This window comes from Python bivittatus, unplaced genomic scaffold, assembly GCF_059951505.1.
Source record: "Python bivittatus isolate LINGU-HERP-01145 unplaced genomic scaffold, Pbiv_v1 ctg000480_np1212, whole genome shotgun sequence".
NCBI classification, from domain to species: domain Eukaryota; kingdom Metazoa; phylum Chordata; class Lepidosauria; order Squamata; family Pythonidae; genus Python; species Python bivittatus.
Window position 1 is genome coordinate 35931092 of NW_028277075.1, and position 21024 is coordinate 35952115.

The following is a 21024-nucleotide window of genomic DNA, read 5'->3' on the forward strand; positions in this document are numbered from 1 at the left end:
ACAGCTTTATGTTTTTTTCTCTCTCTCTTTCTCTCCTTCCCCTTCCCCTATCCCCATCTCATACATAGCTAAAGAAAGTTCACTGGGAGAGACTGAACTGCAGCCAGGATCTGATTCTGCTGGAATGGATGGTAGTTACCTCGGCATGAAAGAGACCAGTGTGAAGGCATCCCAGGAGAGGGCAAGTAACGATCTTCCCAGTCCAATGGACAAGACTGATTCAGAGAGCAACAAGGGCAAGAAGAGGCGTAACCGCACCACCTTCACCAGCTACCAATTGGAGGAGCTGGAAAAGGTCTTTCAGAAGACCCATTACCCAGATGTCTATGCCAGAGAGCAGTTAGCCATGAGGACAGATCTCACTGAAGCCCGAGTACAGGTAAGGGCAGAAACTGTAGGACATGGGAGCAAGGGAACTAGTAAGCCCACAAAGTTGCCATGTCTATAACTACAATAGTATGTAATATTCTAGAGCAGAGTTTTTCAAACTCTGCAACTTTAAGATGTGTGGATTTCAACTCCCAGAATTCCCCAGCCAGCAATTCTGGGAGTTGAAGTCGACACATCTTAAAGTTGCAGAGTTTGAAAAACCCTGTTCTAGAGAGTCCTCCTTGATCTGCTGTCATGTGACTACTAAACCATCTAGCAACTTCCAGCTTCCTTCCATGGTTTTAGTTTTACTTCCCTTGACATCATCCCTACAGCCAATTTATCAAGCAGCGATTCTTCTGAAGTGAGTGGAAGAAGAGAAACTATGAGGATGCCATGAGTCTGTTAATTATATCAAATCTCTGGAGGATCTCTTCTAGAAGTTTCTTGTAGAGTAATAACCAAAAGGACTAATAAATCAGAAAGCAAATTTGGAGCAAATCCCAGGTACACATTATACAACAACAATTCCTGCATTTAGTTAACAAACTGCCAACATGGCTTCAGTCATCTTCAGGTGAGACAATAAAGATAGCTGGTCCATTGCACTGAAAACCTCTAAGAAATCTTTCAAAATGAAAAGCTTAAATCTCCTTTCCTGGTGCAAAGGTGTAATGAAAGCTGTTCTATATCCAGATACAAATTTGGTAAGAGTCGCCTTGTGTGAGATGGGCGGCTATATAAATATGATAGATAGATAAATAAATAAGAATCAAGCTAGTATATGACACCAAGCAATTTCTGGCTTCTTCTAAATCTCTGAATTCACAATTGAGCAGTAAAATATCTGAGTGGAAACCAGGGCGCCCTAAAGAAATGCTTCCAGACAATAAGACTTTCCATCTATGAAAGCCTTCCAGTTCCAATTCAAAGTCCAAGTGACCTTGCTCTGGACTGTTCCAACCATTTGCAATCTTCTCCAAAATTGGAATTGGAATGCAAAATTGGAATGCAACAAGGACAGGGCTGTTTATATGCATGGAACTCTCAGCCAATCTGCCCACAGCTGCTAGCCTATCTTGCTCTGTGCCTCCCCATTTATGCTGAAATATATCCTTCTTTCCCATCCTTAAAGAAATAAAATACACTTTTTAAACACCATTTCTCAAGTACTGTAGTGTTCCTCTGTCGACTGTACAACTGAAGTGCTGACATGCAGAATGATCTAGCATACCCTCACCAGCCAGATCTAGGAGTCTTCTAGTATTATTTGTGTAGAGATGCCTTAGGTGTGAGCTACAGGCTCTGTATGAATTTGCTTTAAGTATTTTATATATATATATATATTTTTTTGAGCATGAAACTGAGCAAACTCAGGGAGGCAGTGAAGGACAGGAAGGCCTGGCGCAATATGGTTCATGGGGTCACGAAGAGTTGGACACGAGTTAACGACTAAACAACAACCACAACAATTATATTTTTATATGAGCCAGTTTGGTGTAGTGGTTAAGGCATCAGGCTAGAAACTGGGATGCTGTGAGTTCTAGTCCCACCTTAGGCACAAAGTCAGCTGGGTGACTTTGGGCCAGTCGCTCTCTCTCAGCCCTAGGAAGGAGGCAGTGGCAACCCACTTCTGAAATCTTGCCAAGGAAACTGCAGGGGTTAGTCCAGGAAGTCACCAGGAGTCAACATTGATTCAAAGGCACATCATCATCCTCATCATCCTCATCATCATCACCATCACCATCATTATATTTTTATATGCATCCAAGATAGGTATATACCTAAAAGTGAATGAATCAGAGAAACATGTTTATTATATTACATGGCTACCCTTATCAGCAAGCAAGTAAGAGAAATAGCTGTTGAGGGCAAGCCCAGGGTTGCTTCCTTACTTTGTGTGGAATAGTACTGTTACAACTTGAATGCTTAATTCAAGATGACAGATTTCTGCGCTCTACTTCTGGCATTCAACAATGGCAGGCATTATATACAATTCTTGGTACAGTCGTTACAAAAAAATTCTTCAGAGAAACTCAGTGCTACAGCAGATGTTTTGAAGATATAGGTGGTCCTCAGTTAATGACCATTCATTCAGCAACCATTCAAAGTTACAATGGTGCTGAAAGAGGAGACTTATGGCTGGTCCTTGAACTTACAGCCATCACAGCATTTCTGTGGTCACATGATGATGATTTGGGTACTTGGCAACCAGCTTGCAATTACGATGGTCACAGCATCCCGCAGTCACATTATTGCCAATTGGACCTTCACTGCTGGCTTCTGACAAGCAAAGTCAATGGGGAAGCTGGCAGGAGATTGCAAGTGGCAATCACATGACATCATGCCTAACAATCATGCGGGATTCACTTAATGACAGCAGTTGGAACTCCCATTATAAGTCAGTGTTGTCACGTCATGTCACACTTTACAATTGTGTTGCTTAGCAATAGAATTCCCGATCCCAATTACCGTCGTTAACTGAGGACTACCTGTAGATGTTCCATGGACAATTCTCACCAACTCTAGTTTATTTGGAAAGGCAGCCAGTGGCAGTCAGTCTGAGTAGTACTGAACTTGATGGGCCAACTGTCTGAGATTCAGCACAAGGCAGCCTCCTATGTACAGCTCCTCAGGTACCTGAAGATGCACAAAAAAGGTTGTCCATACCCATCTTCTCTGTGTAATACAGGGGTGAATATTAGGTGACCCACACTCTGTCTGCAACTCCTGAAACACCCTGATAGCATGCCAGCAACATTCAACAGCATAATTACTGGATTTCAGCAGCATATTTAGAAAGAAAGCAAGAAAGCAAGAAGGAAGGGAGGGAGGGAGAAAAGTGGGTATAGGAGATCAGGTTTTCTCTGAGCTAAAATGCTTCCACTTAATTCTCCTAGACGCCAAGTCTGCTAAAAATGGGACACCTTTTTTTTGTTATGCCACAAGAAGAGCTCCTGTAACTGCCTGGGAGGATAAGTTATACAGTAGCAACTAGTTTTTTTAAAAAAATGTTCACTCTTGGCAATATATGTACATGTTTGTTTGTTTGTATTACATGCAATTACCAAGGACTCCCAGCAATTAACCTAAAATATAAAATGGATAACAACATAGCAACACATAAGACACAATAATAAATTGTGCAAAAACAATAAAAAAATACTTCCAACCCAATCATTCTCCTTACATTTTCCAGAAAAGCTCCATTTTAACCCATTTCCAAAATGTCATCAGGTTGGGTATCAGTCTAACTTCAGGCTAGAAGCTATTTCATAAATTAAAACCATCACCCCAAAGCTCCTTTTCCAGGCTCTAGGTCTTCACAGGTCATAAAAATGGGAAACCAATAGTAACTTTTCCCAGGATGAATGTACTGGACATGTTGACTTTGGTTGGAGATATGTAGAAGCCAAACTATGAGGGCTTTACAGGTTAAAGCCAGCACTTTCAGTTGTATCTGGAAACCTAGTGGAAGCCAATGCAGGCCTGTAGCAAAGGCATTACATGGCCGTGGTGGCTGTCACTCAATAAACCGGTTGCTACTTTTTGCACCAACTGCAGTTGCTGAGTGGTCTTCAAAAGCAACATTGTACAGCACACTGCAGTAGTCTAACTGGGTGGTGGTGAAGGACTGAGCTACCTTAGCCAAGATCTGCAGGATATACAGTTGCTTACAGTTGCTTTTTAACAATTGGTCCTGTTTGGGAGCCATCTCTTTCTATCTTGCTTCCTTCCATTGTGTGGAGTGCTGAGAAACCTTTGTTCATCCCAGAATACTCTCTTGTTAATGAAAATCTTTTCTAGTGATGACCCTGCACTGTGGAAGGCTTTTGAAAGCAAGGTGAAATGTCAAACTTTGCTGGAGCAAAATCCTTGCTGAAGAAGAAAGAGCAGGAGGGGAGAATAAACGTAAAGCTAAAAGTAATATATCTTGATCCCCTTTTTCCCATAAAACCTTGAGAGGCTAGTGGAAGAAGTGGAAAGGCTGAGCTAAGCCTGCAGGAAATTAAACATGAAATGAAAATAAGCTAAAGAGATTCGGCTCTCTTATCCCAAGCTCCAATTTCCCATTCCAAGCCACTGATAAAATGGTGTCCAGTTTCAGTGATTAAAGATGAATTCTGGCTCTTTTCCTGTATTCAGGCAAGAGAACAAGTCTCTTGCCCTCTAAAAGAAAAGGAAGGACAAGCAGGATGAAAAGCAGGGCTGGGGACGTGTCTGAGAGAATCAGTTGAGGCAAGAAACATTGATCATGAGAAAGAGACTGATGTGTGCATGTTGGAATGTGGTCTGTGTGAGTGACAATTTGCTTGGAGTACGTTAGGGATGAACTGTGAGTAAGAGTCAGAAAACAACAGAGTTATGTATTTGATATTCCTGCATTAAGTATGGTTCTTTTTTACCAAAATGATGCCATCAACATATAAATAGGAAGTTCTAACAAGCTTGAAATACATTTGTTTTTAAATGAAACTTATAGGAACAGATGTCTGTTCCTTTTATAGCCCAGGCAAAGTTAATCAGGGCCACCACATGCTGAGATAAAAAACTCTTTACACTAGAACTAAAAAGTGGGAAGAAGGGAGCCAAAAGAATCTGGCCTGTCAAGTGAGTTGTTAGTGAAATTAATCTTCTTGGACTGCTTCCATTTTCTTCCTCTGCTGGAGGTGACAGAAACAGCTTATTCCAGTGTTTCTCAATCTTAGGAACTTTAAGATGTCTGGACTTCAGTTCCCAGAATTCCCCCAGCATGCTGGCTCGGGAATTTTGGAAGTTGAAGTCATCTTAAAATTGCCAAGGTTAAGAAACACTGGCATAATTCCTTGTCTTGAATGTTTCATAGTTGTACTTAAAGCATAAACTGTTTACAATTGTGGTAGCAGTAATAATAGTAGTTGAACACCAACTAGCCATCAGGAGACACAATGAAAACTCCTTAATCTCACAACACATGGACAGACTCAACCAGAATTTCAACTGGGAAACTGTGAGCATCCTAGACCAAGCAAACAACCAAGCTCAGAGAGCCCCAAGGACTCCAAAGACAAATCTGCCTACCATATGAATATGAATAGATAATACACACAATATTCAAGAAAGATCTGGGTTATAATAGGTGTGTTTACACATATCAGTTAAGGCTCTGTTATGAGCTGATTCTAGGCATTTGTTGAAATAACCCAGAAGATGGCTCTTGTCAATAGTGGTGAATTATCATTTTGCAAGGATTCACAAACATTGTTTTCAGGATTTGCCAAATACTGAATCATGTACACGGTGGAACAAAATTGAGGATTTGACTTGGACCCAGTTCTGAGATTCAGAAAATAACTTTTTCAAGTTAGGTTCTACTCCAGGTGAGATTTGATGAGTTTTCTGACTCCCACTGATTAGCAGGGAAATAGAGGGTTGTTTAAGAGAAGGTTGTGTGTGGTTTTGTTGGTGCTGGTTTCAGGGTTTCATTTGTTTTTATTTTTCAAGTGGAATCTTTCAAGTTTCTGGAGGTGGGGGATTAGCTAATCCCCCTGCTGTTAGGTGTGGTCTTCAGAAGTTGTAGATATAGTGAGGTGATGCCTTGCAAGTAACTTGCCAGATTACAGAAGCTTTTTTACAAATAATAATTTTGCTAAACATTATAGTTAAACAGATAAAAATAATACAAACTACAAAAAATAAAAAAGAATAAACAGAAAAAATAGAAAGTGCAGAAAAAAATATAGACAGAAAAATAAAAAAGAAAGAAAAAGTAAAAAGAAAAGAAATATATAAAGAAGTAGCTTCCCCCTTCATCACAACAAGTATAAATAATTTTAACAATTTTTCACCTTCACTTAAAATACAAAAAAAAAATATCTTCATCTCATATCTCATCTCATATCTATAAACAAATCTTTATAACTTTGTCATTCATTCCTGGTCAGCAAAAGTCCATTAAGGGTTACCAGAAATAGCAACATATGTATTTTAACCTTGATCAAATAAACCCACTTTATATTCCTTCCTTTTACTTTTAACAATCTTGATCTTTAATCCCTAATGTCCTACAGCTTGTTTTATTTTCATTTTTTCTTTATCTCTTCTGACAAACTCCTTCAGAACTTTAACAGATCTCTTTTGTAGATCCAATATAAGAAAGTTATTCATGTCCATCTTTTGGTTTGCTACTTGCACATCCCTTTCCATTATTAAGACATCAGCTGGTTTCATTTGTATATTCAGTGTAACATCTTTTTCCATATCACTCTTGCAGCCTGTCAATTTCAAATCCACTTTCAGGTCAGTCCCAGTCCCATCAGGCGAAACTTGTTTCTGTTCTCCAACTTCTCTTAAAAGCCATTTATCTATAATGGCAGACTCTTTTAAGATTAACTTCTGGATCCATTGCTCACATATATCCTTGAACATGTCCAGTGCTAAAGTATTTTGCTCCATTCTGTAAGTTAAGTTTAAGCGTTCTTCCTCTTTAATTGTAATCTTTAGTTCCCTCTGGTTCCTTCTAGTGTCCATCATTCAAATTTCTATCCTATCATATTTTCTTTCAAGAATTCAAAACAACAGCATATTCTCATGGGAAGGATTCCCACGATCAATTTCAAAACCTTATTTCAAATCCATTTGGACCCCTAGTCCATTTATAACTTTCCAAAATCAACATTCTAATCACCCTTTTGATGCTTATTCCAAAAAAATATTTTTTTAAGCCCTTAAACTTATCTTTAAAACTTCTTTCATTAAGGATTAGAGGAAACTCACCTGGTGCATCTTATAAAACTTCTCAATCAAAAAGTTCTTAAAACTCAAAAAGCAATTAATAAGCAATTTCCAAAAGTGATTAAGAAACGAGGCTCAGCAGAACTTTGTTCCATAAGGCTACATTAAGGCTGTGAACTTGGTGGATATCCCTTGGCTCCCACCTGCTTAACTCATGAGCTGCAGAAACTTCAGCTCCTGCAATTTACTCATGAGGAGCAGCTGTCTGGAGTATAAGTGGGTGATCTCACAATCTTTCCTTTATCTGGAGAGGTTTGGCCGGCCAGAAAATGTTATCTGACCACTGATCTCACCACAATGCTATTTCTGCTGCCTTGGAGACATCTAGTTCGCCATGAGTCCTCACTGGAAGCACCCAGATTACAGAAGTTTTGATGAAGGGAAATTAGAGCTAGTCTCCTTTAAATTCTGCCTTTCATTTTTAAAAGAGTGTGCCTTAACTTATTCCCTGAGAAAAATAGATGACATTTTCAGGCAAAGAATAATATAATTCCTTGCCTGAATATAATTCGGGGCGACCCTCCCTCACCTGTGAGTGTTTGGGTGTGAATGAGGATAAGTAACAGGAAGGAGGGACCCTTGCCCCGGGTTAGGGACCCCGGAGGTTCAGGAGTGGAGGTATTTGGGCCTACAGCCCCTGGGGATTATGTGGTGGGCTACACTATCGAGGTGGTGAGGGATAGGGGACACTATGGCGGGAGCTGGAGGGTGGGCCATCTTCGGGAAAGACGCCCCCGGTGTGTGTTACTGGTGGCGTGTTCCGGCCCTCCTGGCTCATTCCCAGAGCCTGGTCAGCAGGTTCGTAGGGGCCCTGGCCTTTGGCTGCTGCTGCTTAATGCCAGGTCGGTTAACAACAAGGCCCCCCTCATATGTGACTTGATCATTGAGGAGGGGGCAGACCTGGCATGCATTACTGAGACCTGGCTGGGGCCCAAGGGGGGGGTGCCCCTCTCGGAAATGTGCTCAGCTGGGTTCTCGGTGTGGCACCAGCCAAGATGCCAGGGCAGGGGAGGAGGGGTGGCTGTTGTGATCCGGGAATCTCTAGTGGCCTTCAGGGGCATTGCTCCACAAGTTTCTGGCTGTGAGACGTTGGGCGCCCATGAACAGTTGGGAGTTCTGCTATTGTACCAGCCTCCCTGCTGTGTGGCAGCCTCCCTGCCTGAGCTGCTGGAGCCATCTCGGGGCTGGTGGTGGAGTTCCCCAGGCTTATGGTTCTGGGGGACTTCAACCTACCGTCCTTGGGGCAGTCCTCGGAGGCAGCTCAAGAGTTCATGGATACCATGGCAGCCATGGGCCTGTCTCAAATTGTGCGGGACCCAACCCAAGACAGTGGCCACATGCCAGATTTGGTTTTCTTGTTGGAGCAATGGCAGAGTGATCTTAGGGGAGATCTACAACTTTCCCCATTGTCATGGTCAGATCACGTCCTGGTGACCCTGAGTTTCTCCTATACCACCCCCCTCTGCACGGAGGCCGGACCCATGCGATTGGTCCACCCCTGGTGCCTGATGGACCCATTAGGAGCTGGGGGATATTCCCACGGATCTGCTGCATGGTCCAGTGGAGGCCTTGGCTGCTGCCTGGAATAGGGAGGCAGCCGGGGCCTTGGACAAGATCGCGCCTATGCGACCTCTCTTGCCACATCAGCCCCGACACTCCCCATGGTTCACGGAAGAGTTGAGGGTGCTGAAGAGGGTTAAGAGATGTCTAGAGTGCCGCTGGAGGGAAACAAAGACCGAATCTGACTGAACACAAGTTAGAGCCGCTATCAAGGCCTACCTTATGGCAATAAGAGCGGTGAAGCGTCATTAGTTCTCTGCCCTTATCACGTCCGCAGAATGCCGCTCAGCGGCCCTGTTTAGGATCACTAGGTCCCTCCTTGGTAAGGGGGATGTGGGGGTTCATTTGCAGGGCTGTGCAGAGGAATTTTCAGAGCATCTGCAGGACAAAGTCACTCAGATTCGTTCCAAGTTAGACTCCGAGCATGGGGCAGGGTCTGGGGAGATACCGGGGGACTCTTCTTACCCAGTTATCTGGGAATGGTTTGATCCTGTTGCTCCTGAGGAAGTGGACAGGATCCTGGGAACTGTGAAGGCCACCACTTGCCATCTTGACCCATGCCCCTCCTGGCTGGTGAAAGCAGCTCGGGAGGTGACATGTGGTTGGATCCAGGCAATGGTTACTACATCCTTGCAGGAGGGAGTGTTTCCATCTGCTTTTGTTGCACCCCCTCCTCAAGAAACCCTCCCTGGATCCTACTGTGCTGGACAATTTGTGTCCAGTCTCCCAACTCCCCTTTTTGGGGAAGGTGGTTGAGAAAGTGGTGACATCACAGCTCCAAAGGGTTCTGGAGGAAACAAATTATCTAGATCCCTTCCAGTCAGGTTTCAGGCCTGTATATGGAATGGAAATGGCATTGGTCACACTTATGGATGATCTCTGGCAGGAGCGGGATGGTAGAAGTGCGACCGTCCTTGCTCTCCTTGATCTCTCAGCGGCTTTTGATACCGTCCACCACGATATCCTGTTGGGACGGTTCAGGGAATTGGGGGTGGGTGGCACAGTCTTGTGCTGGTTCGCCTCCTTTCTCCAGGGCCGATCCCAATTGGTGGTGATAGGGAGCGAGAGGTCCCATCCTCGGCCCCTCCTTTGTGGGGTACCACAGGGCTCAGTTCTCTCTCCACTCCTTTTCAACATCTACATGAAACCGCTGGGCGAGATCATCCGTCATCATGGGATGAGGTATCAGTACGCTGATGATACGCAGCTATACATCTCCATCCCTGGTGAAGTAAGTGATGCCGTGGCCACCCTTTCACGGTGCCTGGAGGCTGTAAGGGTCTGGATGGGGAACAACAGGCTTCGGCTGAACCCTGGTAAGACAGAGTGGCTGTGGGTTAATGGCTCCTCTGTATCCGGGATTTTGTCATCTTTGGTGCTGGATGGGGTAGCAATGCCCCAGACAGATCCAGTGCGTAATATGGGGGTCCTCCTAGACTCACGGCTCCTGCTTGAAGAGCAGGTGGCAGCCGTGGCAAGGAGGTCCTTTGCACAACTTGGGGTTGTGCATCAGTTACGCCCTTTCCTGGATTGGGATGCCCTTCGAACAGTCACTCACGCCCTTGTTATCTCCCAGATAGACTACTGCAATGCGCTCTACATGTGGCTACCCTTGAAGAGTATCCGGAAGCTACAGCTGGTCCAGAATGCAGCCACGAGGGCTATTGTTGGAGCCCCAAGGAGGGCCCATGTAACGCCTCTGCTCCGTGAGCTGCATTGGGTGCCAGTTTGCTTCTGGGTCCAATTCAAGGTGTTGGTTATCACCTTTAAAGCCCTACATGGCATGGGACCAGTTTATCTAAGGGACCGCCTCTCCCCTATGACCTCAACCCATCCCACCCGATCACACAGAGAGGGCATGCTTCGGACCCCCTCAGTGAAAGAACTTCAACTGGCGGGGTCCAGAAGGCGGGCCTTCTCTGTGGTAGCGCCTGCTCTTTGGAACATTCTGCCCCCAGAGGTGCGATTGGCCCCCACACTCCTGGCCTTCCATAAGACTTTGAAGACCTGGTTCTGCCACCTGGCCTGGGATGGGGTGGGAATACCTCAAGCATGGGGATGGCTAGCCCCATAGAGGCCTTCTGCCTTCAGCCTCAGATTTTTCACCCTCATTGGACTCTCCTTCTCCTTTTTAGTAATGTTTTAATTAAGGTTTTATGTATTTATATACATTTATGTTTTTAATATTTGTTGTGAATCGCCCAGAGTTCCCCCATTGGGGGGAGATGGGCAGTTGAAAAATTTAATAAATAAATAAATAAATAAAACTCAGCCTCCCCTCTCCCATAGTACTGTGGCCAATGAGCCCTGATGAAATATTTTCTGGCTCTGTTCACACACATTATTAACTAGGTCAAGGAGAGGTTTGGGTATGATGCGAATGCTGTTACATAGTCAATCTCCAAAACTAACCTGGAGGAGTTAATTTTAGCCCCAAACTGCCCTGGAGCTAAAGCAACTCCTTCCAATGAACTATGTCATGCTTTCAGAACCTTAAAAAACAGAGTTTCTCTAAACACTCCATCTCCATTTCCATCACTTCTTTTTATGTCTCACCTGTTCAGTTACCTGAAGGACAGGGAACATACAGGTGTTGGGGAAGAGGTGCTACACTTTTCCTGTTGTTACCAGAAATTTTAAAAAGCCAGTTCATGATAGCCTACCAGCTTGGGGGGGAGGGCTTCAAAAATGGCCATTACATGACGAATGGAGTCACCTACATTTATGTGGTGCCAGTAGACAGGGTTGAGTTAACTGTCCCAGGGAGCAGCTGGCTTAGTCAGCAATGTCACCTGAACACAACTTCCATGATTAGAAAATAGAGCTGACAATCATACAGTTCCATTCCAGTCTCTTCCAGCTTTCTATATATTTACAATATATAGAAACTGAAGCTAAAAGTAGAATTGTTTGAGACTAGCTTTGTTCAACAGACACAGCATCTGCCTTTCTGTAGTGTTCCAAAGCACTGAATCATAGATAAAATGTTGTGATGATTCCCCCTTGGTTTTGATCACTTTGGAAAGATTATGAAGCATTATGCTCAGAATTTTTCTGAACTTGGTACACCTGAAATAAACATCATGGCTGACTCAACATGAGGACAGGTTTTCTAGTTTGTTTTTCATGAATACCATGAACCTCCTACTTATCTAAGGAAAGTATGTCTGCTTATCATTGATGCTTCTGTTGGTGAGGCAAATGAAAGTTCTGTCTTGTCCACCTTGGCCATCATGAATATAAAAGTAAAGCATATGATATTGTCACTGCACATTCCAATTAAGTATTGCTTCTGATGGAATCAAATGGCCTTTTTGCACTTGGACTATAATCTGAAGACTATTCGATTCCATCAGAATTAAAAATATTATAAAAGGTAAAAATGCCCTCACTTTGAGCTCAAGTCCTAATAATTAAATCAGTATGCAGTTTTCTTGGCACCAATATGAAGGTGATTTGTTATTGTCTTTTTCTGGAATGTTTTGATTTCCCAATCTAGACAACAACCTGGTATTCCCTGGACATTTCCCATCCAAGCACAGACCTGGTCCAGTCCTGAATAGCTTCCAAGTTACCCGCTGAGACATAAAATATTAGAAACAGTTATCAGGAGTTATCACCTTATAAAAGGTGCAGGAAAAACAGGACTTTGGGCATTAGAATAGATTTTCTCTTTTTTTCTCCCTCTCTTAAATACTTAGCAATCAACTATCACTTTTCTGAAAAATCTGACAAAGAATTGAGAACTATATACTGGTGTAGGCTTTCACAGTTGGCATCAATGAAACAGTGATGAGCTTTTGGGATGAATGGCCATGGTCTAGTTTCCTATGGCTTTCTCAGCCCAAAAACTCATCACTGCTTGATTGAGAAGTATGTTTATTAAAAAGAAACACAGGAAGAGACAAGAGGAATGAACATAGTGTTGACACTAACATTAAACCTAACCCTAACCTTTTCTAGATCTCTGGACTGAACTTCAACAACTTTATATGAAAACTCCAAGGTGCCCAAATTCAGCCCAGAGAGGCCCCCACCTCCTTTAATGTAGTTCAAAATCAATCACAGGACAGAATTCCTGTACATTCAATTAAAAGCAGGGCCTATCCTTAAAAATCAATTGCATCCTAATTGTAAACATCTAGGAGGGAGGGAGGATCTGTCTGGCACACAGGTAGAAAACCAGATTATTTTTCTAGTTTGTGGAGCAGTTATATAATTTTACATTCTTGATCCAATTGCCTTATTGGACTCCTCCTCTTTAGAGGTTAATTTAGATTACTTCCTTACATTAACGTGGGTAAATCAGCCATGCTTTGTCCGAAGCTCTCCTATTTATTCTGCAGAACAGAATCCTGGACATCTGTCCTGCAGACTTGCTCTGAACACAGCACTGTATTTCCTCAAATACCTGATCATTCTGAAATGGAAAAAAAGATCTTGGTTCCCCTTCAGATCAATCTACTTAGAGGTCCAGGGTCAGCTTCGTTCCTCTCAAGGGTTTAACCTGTGAATATGAAAGCTGCTTTGATATTTGGGCTTTTACACATATTGCCAGCACAGCCTTCCCATCAAAAGTTGCCATTAAGGTTTCTCCTCGCCTTTGGGCATGCCTGGGCAGTCTAGAACGATTCTGCAGCACACATCATGCATATTCAGGAGGACCATAGGGAATGTTTTATACTGACAGAGAGAAATGTGTTTGCCATCTATGGAGATGGGCACATGTGCATAGCATATGTTCTGCTTCCAACTGAGAGCACCCTCTCTACCTGTTATCCACTCCTTTTCACACAGCAGGGTCACCATCCTAGACTCTGCATCTGCAGATCAAAGATACACGGGCTTGGCCAAGCCTGCAAGTGGCTGCCAGCTGGACTGCTTACAGGAGGGGTCAATGTCAATGTACGGTGAAGGCAAGGCAGTCTAACTAGGGTGATAGTTAGATCACTTTCAGCCCCATTGTTTAGGCTGTTTTTTTCCTGCATAAGTGTGTGTTCCTGCATCATCATCATTGATGTAGCCCACTCTGTCTCTCCTCTCCCCCTTCCCCCGCCCAGCATGCTCTCTGTTTGATCTTGTAGTCTCTTGGAGTTCCTGTCTAACTGGTAGGGATCATCATTTCTGGTATAAAGTGCAGGCCAAGCAAGGCCAAAATAATTGCCCTAACTCAAAATGCTACAGCTGGCAGGCAGTCATACAAATACAGTTCTAGCCGTTATACACAAATGAGTGATGGCCTTACTTCCACTGCTGTTGCGGCTGCTGCTGCTGCTTGGATAAGCAATATACCATCTCATGCTGCATGGGGAGGTCACTGAGATGCTCCTTGCCAACTTCAGGCAAGCAGAAGGAAATCTCTTCTCAGACATCAAAGTGAGGCCCTGGCAAGAATGATTCCAGCAGTTTAAAAGGGAAGTCATTCTAAAAATAGGAGAAGGGGTTGTGAGAATGGATGACACAGAAGAGAATTGCTATTCTCTCTCATTATCCTGGTTCTAAAAAGACACAAGAGACAAGAAGAATATGCAAAGTGAAGAATAATAGAAAAATAATACATGTTAACATGGGGAAATATTCATTGAAATAAAACCAGATAGATTCACATACCATTACATATCTGTATTAAATAATTGTATTATGTTTAATGGTGGTGTTTATTCATCTCTGGAGTTTTATTAAGGGGACTAGATGACTGACCCAGGTGATGAACAAACATACATAAAGCAAATTGGAACATAGAAATTTCATTTGTGCAATGAAATGCCCAAATCTTTATTTGCTTAATATTGTGATTTCTTATAATAATTATTATCATTTAAGTTTATTATCATTACATTATACTTTTAAAAATAAGAATGATAATAGTCAGTATTTTAAGTACTGCATCATCCAATCTGAAATTAATCATTCTTAAAGCTGAACTGCAGCAAAGGATGAAAATTATGGCAGCTGATTAGAATTCTGATTCAACTCTTATTTTTGATTCTCTTTTGACCATTGACAATTTAGCTTTATGATATCCATAATGTATTATGACAGTATCAGTATTTCTTGGCCTAGAATCTTGAAATGTAAGAACCCTTTACGGAGAGCAGGCAGAGAGCTAGATAAGACAGAATTAACTGCGGATTTCACTACTACAATATTGATAATGGCCACCAATTTATACAGTTAGAAAAAAGCTGTTTTCTACTGCCTAAATCATAGGCAGCATACTTTAAATATCAGTTGCTGGAGAGCAACAGTAGAAGAGGAATATTACCTTCTTGTCCATATGATAAATGTCTTAAATGTATCTTGTGCATGGTACAGAATTCTAGCTTAGATAGGCCTTTGGTCTTATCCAGCAGAGCTTATCTTATATTCCTATAAAATAAAAATAGGTTTAGCTAGCTGTACCACTCTCAGCAGTAAATCGCATATATGATACTTAAAAATTGAGCCATAGCCTACAGCTATTCAATTTTTGGGGATGTACAATTGTGCGTGTGGAGAGTGAATATTATTTGCTTTAATCTGGGGTTGGCAACTTACATCCTGGCTCCTGTTTGGGCTTGGTTTTTTTTTTTTGGATGAAATAGTAGTAGCACTACTATTAATTTTCTTTATCATGCATCTATACGTGCAGGAGAAATGTGGGATAAAAAAATAGTGCTGTAACATACTGCAGTCAACCATAAAAATAATGACAACATGTGAAGGGAAGAACATGATATGATGGCATCAGCTGGTGGAAGGTGGGAGTTGCAGATCAGGATAGGCAAGGAGATGGTAAAAGAACATTTTAGCTAATGTAAACCAACTCAAGTCTCCAAGACAAGATGAATTGTATTCTACAGTACTGAAGAAAGGAGCAGAAATGTTTGTAGAACTGCCAGCTGTAAACTTAAGAAATTCTGGAGAACTGGCTAGATTTCAGAAGACTGAAGGAAAGAAAAGAAAAGGTTGTTCCTATCTTCAAAAAAGGGGACCCTGTAAATTACAGACCTGTTAGCTTGATGTCTCTGCTGGGCAAGGTCCTCAAAGAGATAATTCATTATCATATTTGTCAGCACTTGAATATGAATGCAACAGTTCACAAGAGCCAGCACGGGTTTTTCACAAACAAGGCAGGCCAGATTAACCTCATCTTCTTTTTTGACAGTTATTACCTTAATGGATCAGGGGAATGCCATGGTCATGGACCCAGATTTCAGCAAAGCATTCAACAAAGTCTTTCACCACAACATGGTACCAGTCATTGCTTATCTAAAAGGTTATCATACTGAGGAGGGAATGGACTTGTTCTCGGTTCCCCCAGAGGACAGAACCTGAATAAGTGGGTTGAAACTACTGGAAAATAGATTCAGGATAGGTATTAGAAGGAATTTCCTGATGGTTCAAACTGTCAATCAGTGGAACAAATTGCCTCATGAAGTGGTATGTTCCCTTTCGCTGGAGGTTTTCATTTCATTTGTCTGAAATGTTTCAGCAGATCCTGCACTGAGCAAGGGATATGATTAGATGACTTTTGGGATAGCTTCCAATGCTTTGATTCTGTGTTTCATGAGCAGCATTTCTTCCTTCAGATGATGATGATGATGATGATGATGATGATGATGATGATGATGATGATGATGATTTGCCTTTGAGTCAGTTTGACTGCTGGTGACTGCCTGGATTAGTCCCTCCAGTTTTCTTGGCAAGGTTTTTGGAAGTGGAAGCTGAGAGAGAATGACTGTCCCAAGGTCACCCAGCTGGCTTTGTGCCTAAGGCAGGACCAGAACTCTCAGTCTCAGTTTCTAGCCTGATGCCTTGATCACTACACCAAACTGCCTCTTTTCAAGTTATTAACTAGGGCTAAACAAAGTACTGTTTTTGAAGGAGGTGCTTCATAACACACAAGAGCACAATTGATGCATTTCACTTCAAATAGTGGAAGTAGCCTCATCATTGGAAGACCTGAAATGACTCCTTCAGAAGCAGTCCACAGCTTATCTCCACATGTGTGCACACACAGCCAGTTTGCTTCACTTTCTGCAAAGGGTGGCTGCTTTAACTGTTCAAAGAAAGGTGCTTGATTTGTGCTTGCGTGCATTGCAAAGCACCACTTTCCAATGTTCTGCACAACTGTGCTGTTTGAACCTCCTGAAAGAACACCTGTCTGTGTATAGCAAAGTGATACTGATTGCTTCTTCTCTAATGTGGATTTCTTGGTGCTGATCTCCTCAGGTTTGGTTTCAGAACAGAAGAGCAAAATGGAGAAAACGAGAGCGATTTGGTCAAATGCAACAGGTTCGCACGCATTTCTCCACTGCCTATGAGCTGCCTTTGCTGACTCGAGCAGAGAACTATGCCCAGGTAAGTGCTTTTCATCAACACACCTATCATGAACTTCTGACAGTTTTATCAGAAGTTCTGTCATAAACCAAATGAGATATTGTTAGGTGAAATGAGAGTTTTAAGGTTCAGGAAATTAATGCTTTAACCTTTTCTGTTTGTAACAATTATGAAATTCAGCACAATATGGAGAAATGCAGAGGTAGTTTGGAAAATATGCTACCCATTTGCAGACCTAAGCTGATTGATTGATTGATTGATTGATTATGTATCATCAAGTTGGTGTCAACTCTTAGCTATCATATAGATAGATTTTCTCCATAACAATCTATCCCTAACCTGGTCCTTCAGATCTTCCAACAGTGCACCCATGACACTGCAGCTGAGTCCATCCACCTTGCCTCTGGTTGTCCTCTTCTCTTTCCTTCCACCTTTCCCATCAGTACAGCCTTCTCCAGAGAGCTATCTTCTCATAATATGTCCAAAGTATTGTAATTTGAGCCTGATCTTTTGTGCCTTGAGTGAGAACTCTGGGTTGATTTGTTTGATGATCCATTTGCTTGTTTTCTTGTCTGCCTAAGCCCATTACTTAGGAAGAAGTCCATGAAATTCAGTCATATGATCTGATTTACCTTGCCATGTTACCACTAGCCCATCTTATGAATTACTTAATCAAAGAAAGACAGACTGCACTAAAGAGTGGTAACATGAAAATATGTCACAACCTATCTTCAGACTCTACAGGCTATCAATTTTCGGGCTGCCCATATTGTATCCCAATTTTTTGAAAGGTGGGGTGATGGGTCTGTCTTAGAATCATACCAAGAAGTCTTTAATGGCAACATCCATAATATGGCATAATCCTCTACTAGTAATCCTTCTGCAATGTGCCGCCTGGAACATTTACTGGAATGTTTAGCAATGCCAGAAGTTCTTTGGCAGATAAATTAACCTTAATACTCCCTGAATAGAAATTCTGAACTTTTTAAAAGTAGTGCAGACCTATCAGTTTAGCAATCTTTTGACTTCAAAAGAGTTCTTTGAGGAAGGTCATTACATAAAAAAGACCTTTACTTCTCAGCCAGAGAATACTTTAGGTAACATTCTGGGCTGCTTTTCCCTCCTCTGTCTCTTTCATATTTTGGTTTTACCTAATGTTTAAGCTAGTTACCATCTGCATGAGACATGTTGCAGAAGTGAATTTCACAAGTGAATGATGCCAAAAAATATATGAAACTGTTTTTCAAACTCTACCAACTACATATATCTTAGACAGAAATATTTTTTACATTTATAATCTTGTACATCATTCTTATCCCCAACTTTGCTGTTAAAATGAACATCAAATTAGATAGGTTTTCTGGTCTGTTTTTTAAAACAGCATATTTTTATGAAGACGATAGCAAGCCGAGGTGGAGTTTCAGTATTTTTTCTTCACCATGATTCTAACTGAGATTGACTGCCCCCAAATTATAATCACTATTCCTTGAAAGGAAATATCTGGCTTCCCTGCATCCTGAAATTTCACAAATGCTTTCTTTCAATTCCTGGAGTTTAAGCTCACAAATATGTCGTTGCTAATGGCCCTCAAAATCTCCCTCCTCATCTCCAAGCCAAAAGACCCTTAACTTTTTTAGCTTTTCCCTAATAAGGGAAACATAATATCCTGATCATTTTAGCTGTCGTTTTTGAACCTTCTCCAGCTGCATAATATCATCCTGTTTGAGATGATAGCAACTAAAGTTATACTTACAGTGACCATATTTTTTTGGAAAAATAAAGGACAAACCTGAAAGGGGGGCAAATCTGCAAGAGGTTCATAAAGATTAAAAAAATTGTTTATGTTTATAATTTTGCTTTACAAAGGAAAATTCAAGAGCAAAACCAAGACAAAACTATACAAAAAGCATTTTCTAATAAAAATATCTAAAAAGCATAGAAAACCATGAAGTTATAAGAAGCAAGTATTAAAAGGGATTTTTGCAATCAGACTGTGCATTAAGTGGTACCATTTGTATGGTAAAAATTAAATGACCAAAATAAAGGACAAAGGTGAGTTTCTGAAAAATAAATACATCTAAAGGGCAGCTTTCTGAAATAAAGGACATATGGTCACTGTAGTTCTACTTCATATTGTAAAAGAGGTAGAATTATCAATGTATATAATGGCATCAGGATTCTTGCCATTTTGTGGAGCTTATTTTCATCGCCTTTGAGTTTTATGCTACTGCTTCTTGCAATACCGGCCACTTATTTGTAATCTGCCAGAAGTAAAGGTCAGAGCAGAGCCAGAGCAAATGATGATGAAAGGCTGAGAAATGCAGGCCTGCTAGAAAACTGTTTTTTCCTACTCCCCATCTGGATCCTCTCCTCTTGCATTCTTTCATCTTACGCTCTTCTCTTCTTCACACCTCCCACTCTTCCTCTCCCCTCCTTTTGTGCATGTTGAATTGGACTTCACCGATCATTAGTTATTGTAAGAATATTTCCCTTTCATAACCTAAAAAAAGTGTGGTGGGGGCAAAGGGGTGCTAGAGTATGAATTGTATTATGGTTTCTAAAGGGTTACTTAGCCTTTGTTATTCTTTTGCAGCAAAAAAAACCCCACAAAGAGTTATGTGAGTCCTGACCTATACATGTAGTAACGCATAAGCTATTGTGGATCACAGTCCACTTCATCAGATTGGTGGGGGGTGGGAAGAAGAAGGGGAAAAATAAGGCTGATGAACTCTCACCTCCCCAAACAACAGTTGTATGTTTTTATAAATACTCTTTTGTCAGAAGTATGCTTCTAGAAAGGTAGAGGTCTCAAATCTCTTCTTCCATAAGCCCTTGAGGTCATCTTCCCCCCTTGCTTTGGGGTAGCAGCTAGGTAGTTCCCACTGCCACCACCTATCTTCCACCATACAGCTTCTCACCTGGCGCCTCCCCCTAACCTTGGTGTATGAGAAAGGCAGATCTGTCATACTTTGTGCTACCTTTCTGGTGATAAAATGGTAAAAGTTGAGTTGGGGGTGGGGAGGGAAATGGCCCTTCCTTGGGAGACAAACCAGTTTCAAAATCCCCCCTTTTAACTTTAAATATCCCCAATGCACACATTCAATAGTGAAGGAGATGAAGTACAGCACTGTTCAGATTATAGAAATACAGCAGGTTGATTAAAAAAATAAAATCACAAAAGTGTAATGCATCCAGCAGATCCTAAGAAACTACTGTTCTACTATAAATAGGATTTCTCTGTCCAAAGTCTCAGCAAAGAGATGGGAAAATACCATTCATTTATTTATTTTCAAATGTGTATGGCCGCCCAATTCTATAACAATTCTGGGTGGCATAAACTATTAAAACAACTTGAAATAATAAAGAACAGAAAGGAGTGACAAACATCCAGGAAAAATAAAATGAGCACAGCCTTCAACTGAAAACATACCACAAAGTAACTTTAAAACATATCACAGGGTAAAAAAATGTAGATCTTCTGGAACATACCTGAAGTATGATTCAGAACAGAATCTCCTGCTTTATATAGAAACATAAAAAGCAGTGAATCCTGGTTTAGCCCAAGCACAATAAAACAGAAATTAAAGACCTATCTCATTTGTCTAGTCATTTACCTATTTCTTCCAACAGTAGTAGACTTTCTGAAGTGAAAGAATCCTGTATCCTTCCTATATTTCTTTTCTTCCTGAAAATTCCAGACTTTAATCTGAGGCCGATGGGAGCATTTGTCCCATGTTCTCCCAGCCTCCATTCCCAGCTTCTCCTGTTTCCTCCTCAGGTTTGCTGGTCACTGACCGAATAAAGATCTGTTCTGTTCTCTTCCACAGTTCTACCTTTGTATTTTTAAAAGATTCAATTTTTTTATTCTTGGAATTAGGGAGGAGCTGGGGTATCTCTCTGTGTCTACTTGAAAAAAAAGCCTTCTCATGGAAATGTGTATTTTGTGTCTGAGCTACAGGCACAGCAGAAGGGAAAAGAGAGAGAGGGAGAGAAAAAGAG

At 41.6% G+C, this 21024-nt stretch overlaps 1 protein-coding gene across 1 annotated transcript in view; it reads left to right on the forward strand.

The window, feature by feature from the left end:
* Positions 1-21024, forward strand: part of ALX4 (ALX homeobox 4) — a 73998-nt gene that overhangs the window by 46350 nt on the left and 6624 nt on the right. The window contains exons 2-3 of the mRNA XM_088145753.1: positions 69-379; positions 16918-17046. Coding sequence (XP_088001879.1) covers positions 69-379; positions 16918-17046 — 440 coding nt within the window. The remainder of the gene's footprint in view (positions 1-68; positions 380-16917; positions 17047-21024) is intronic.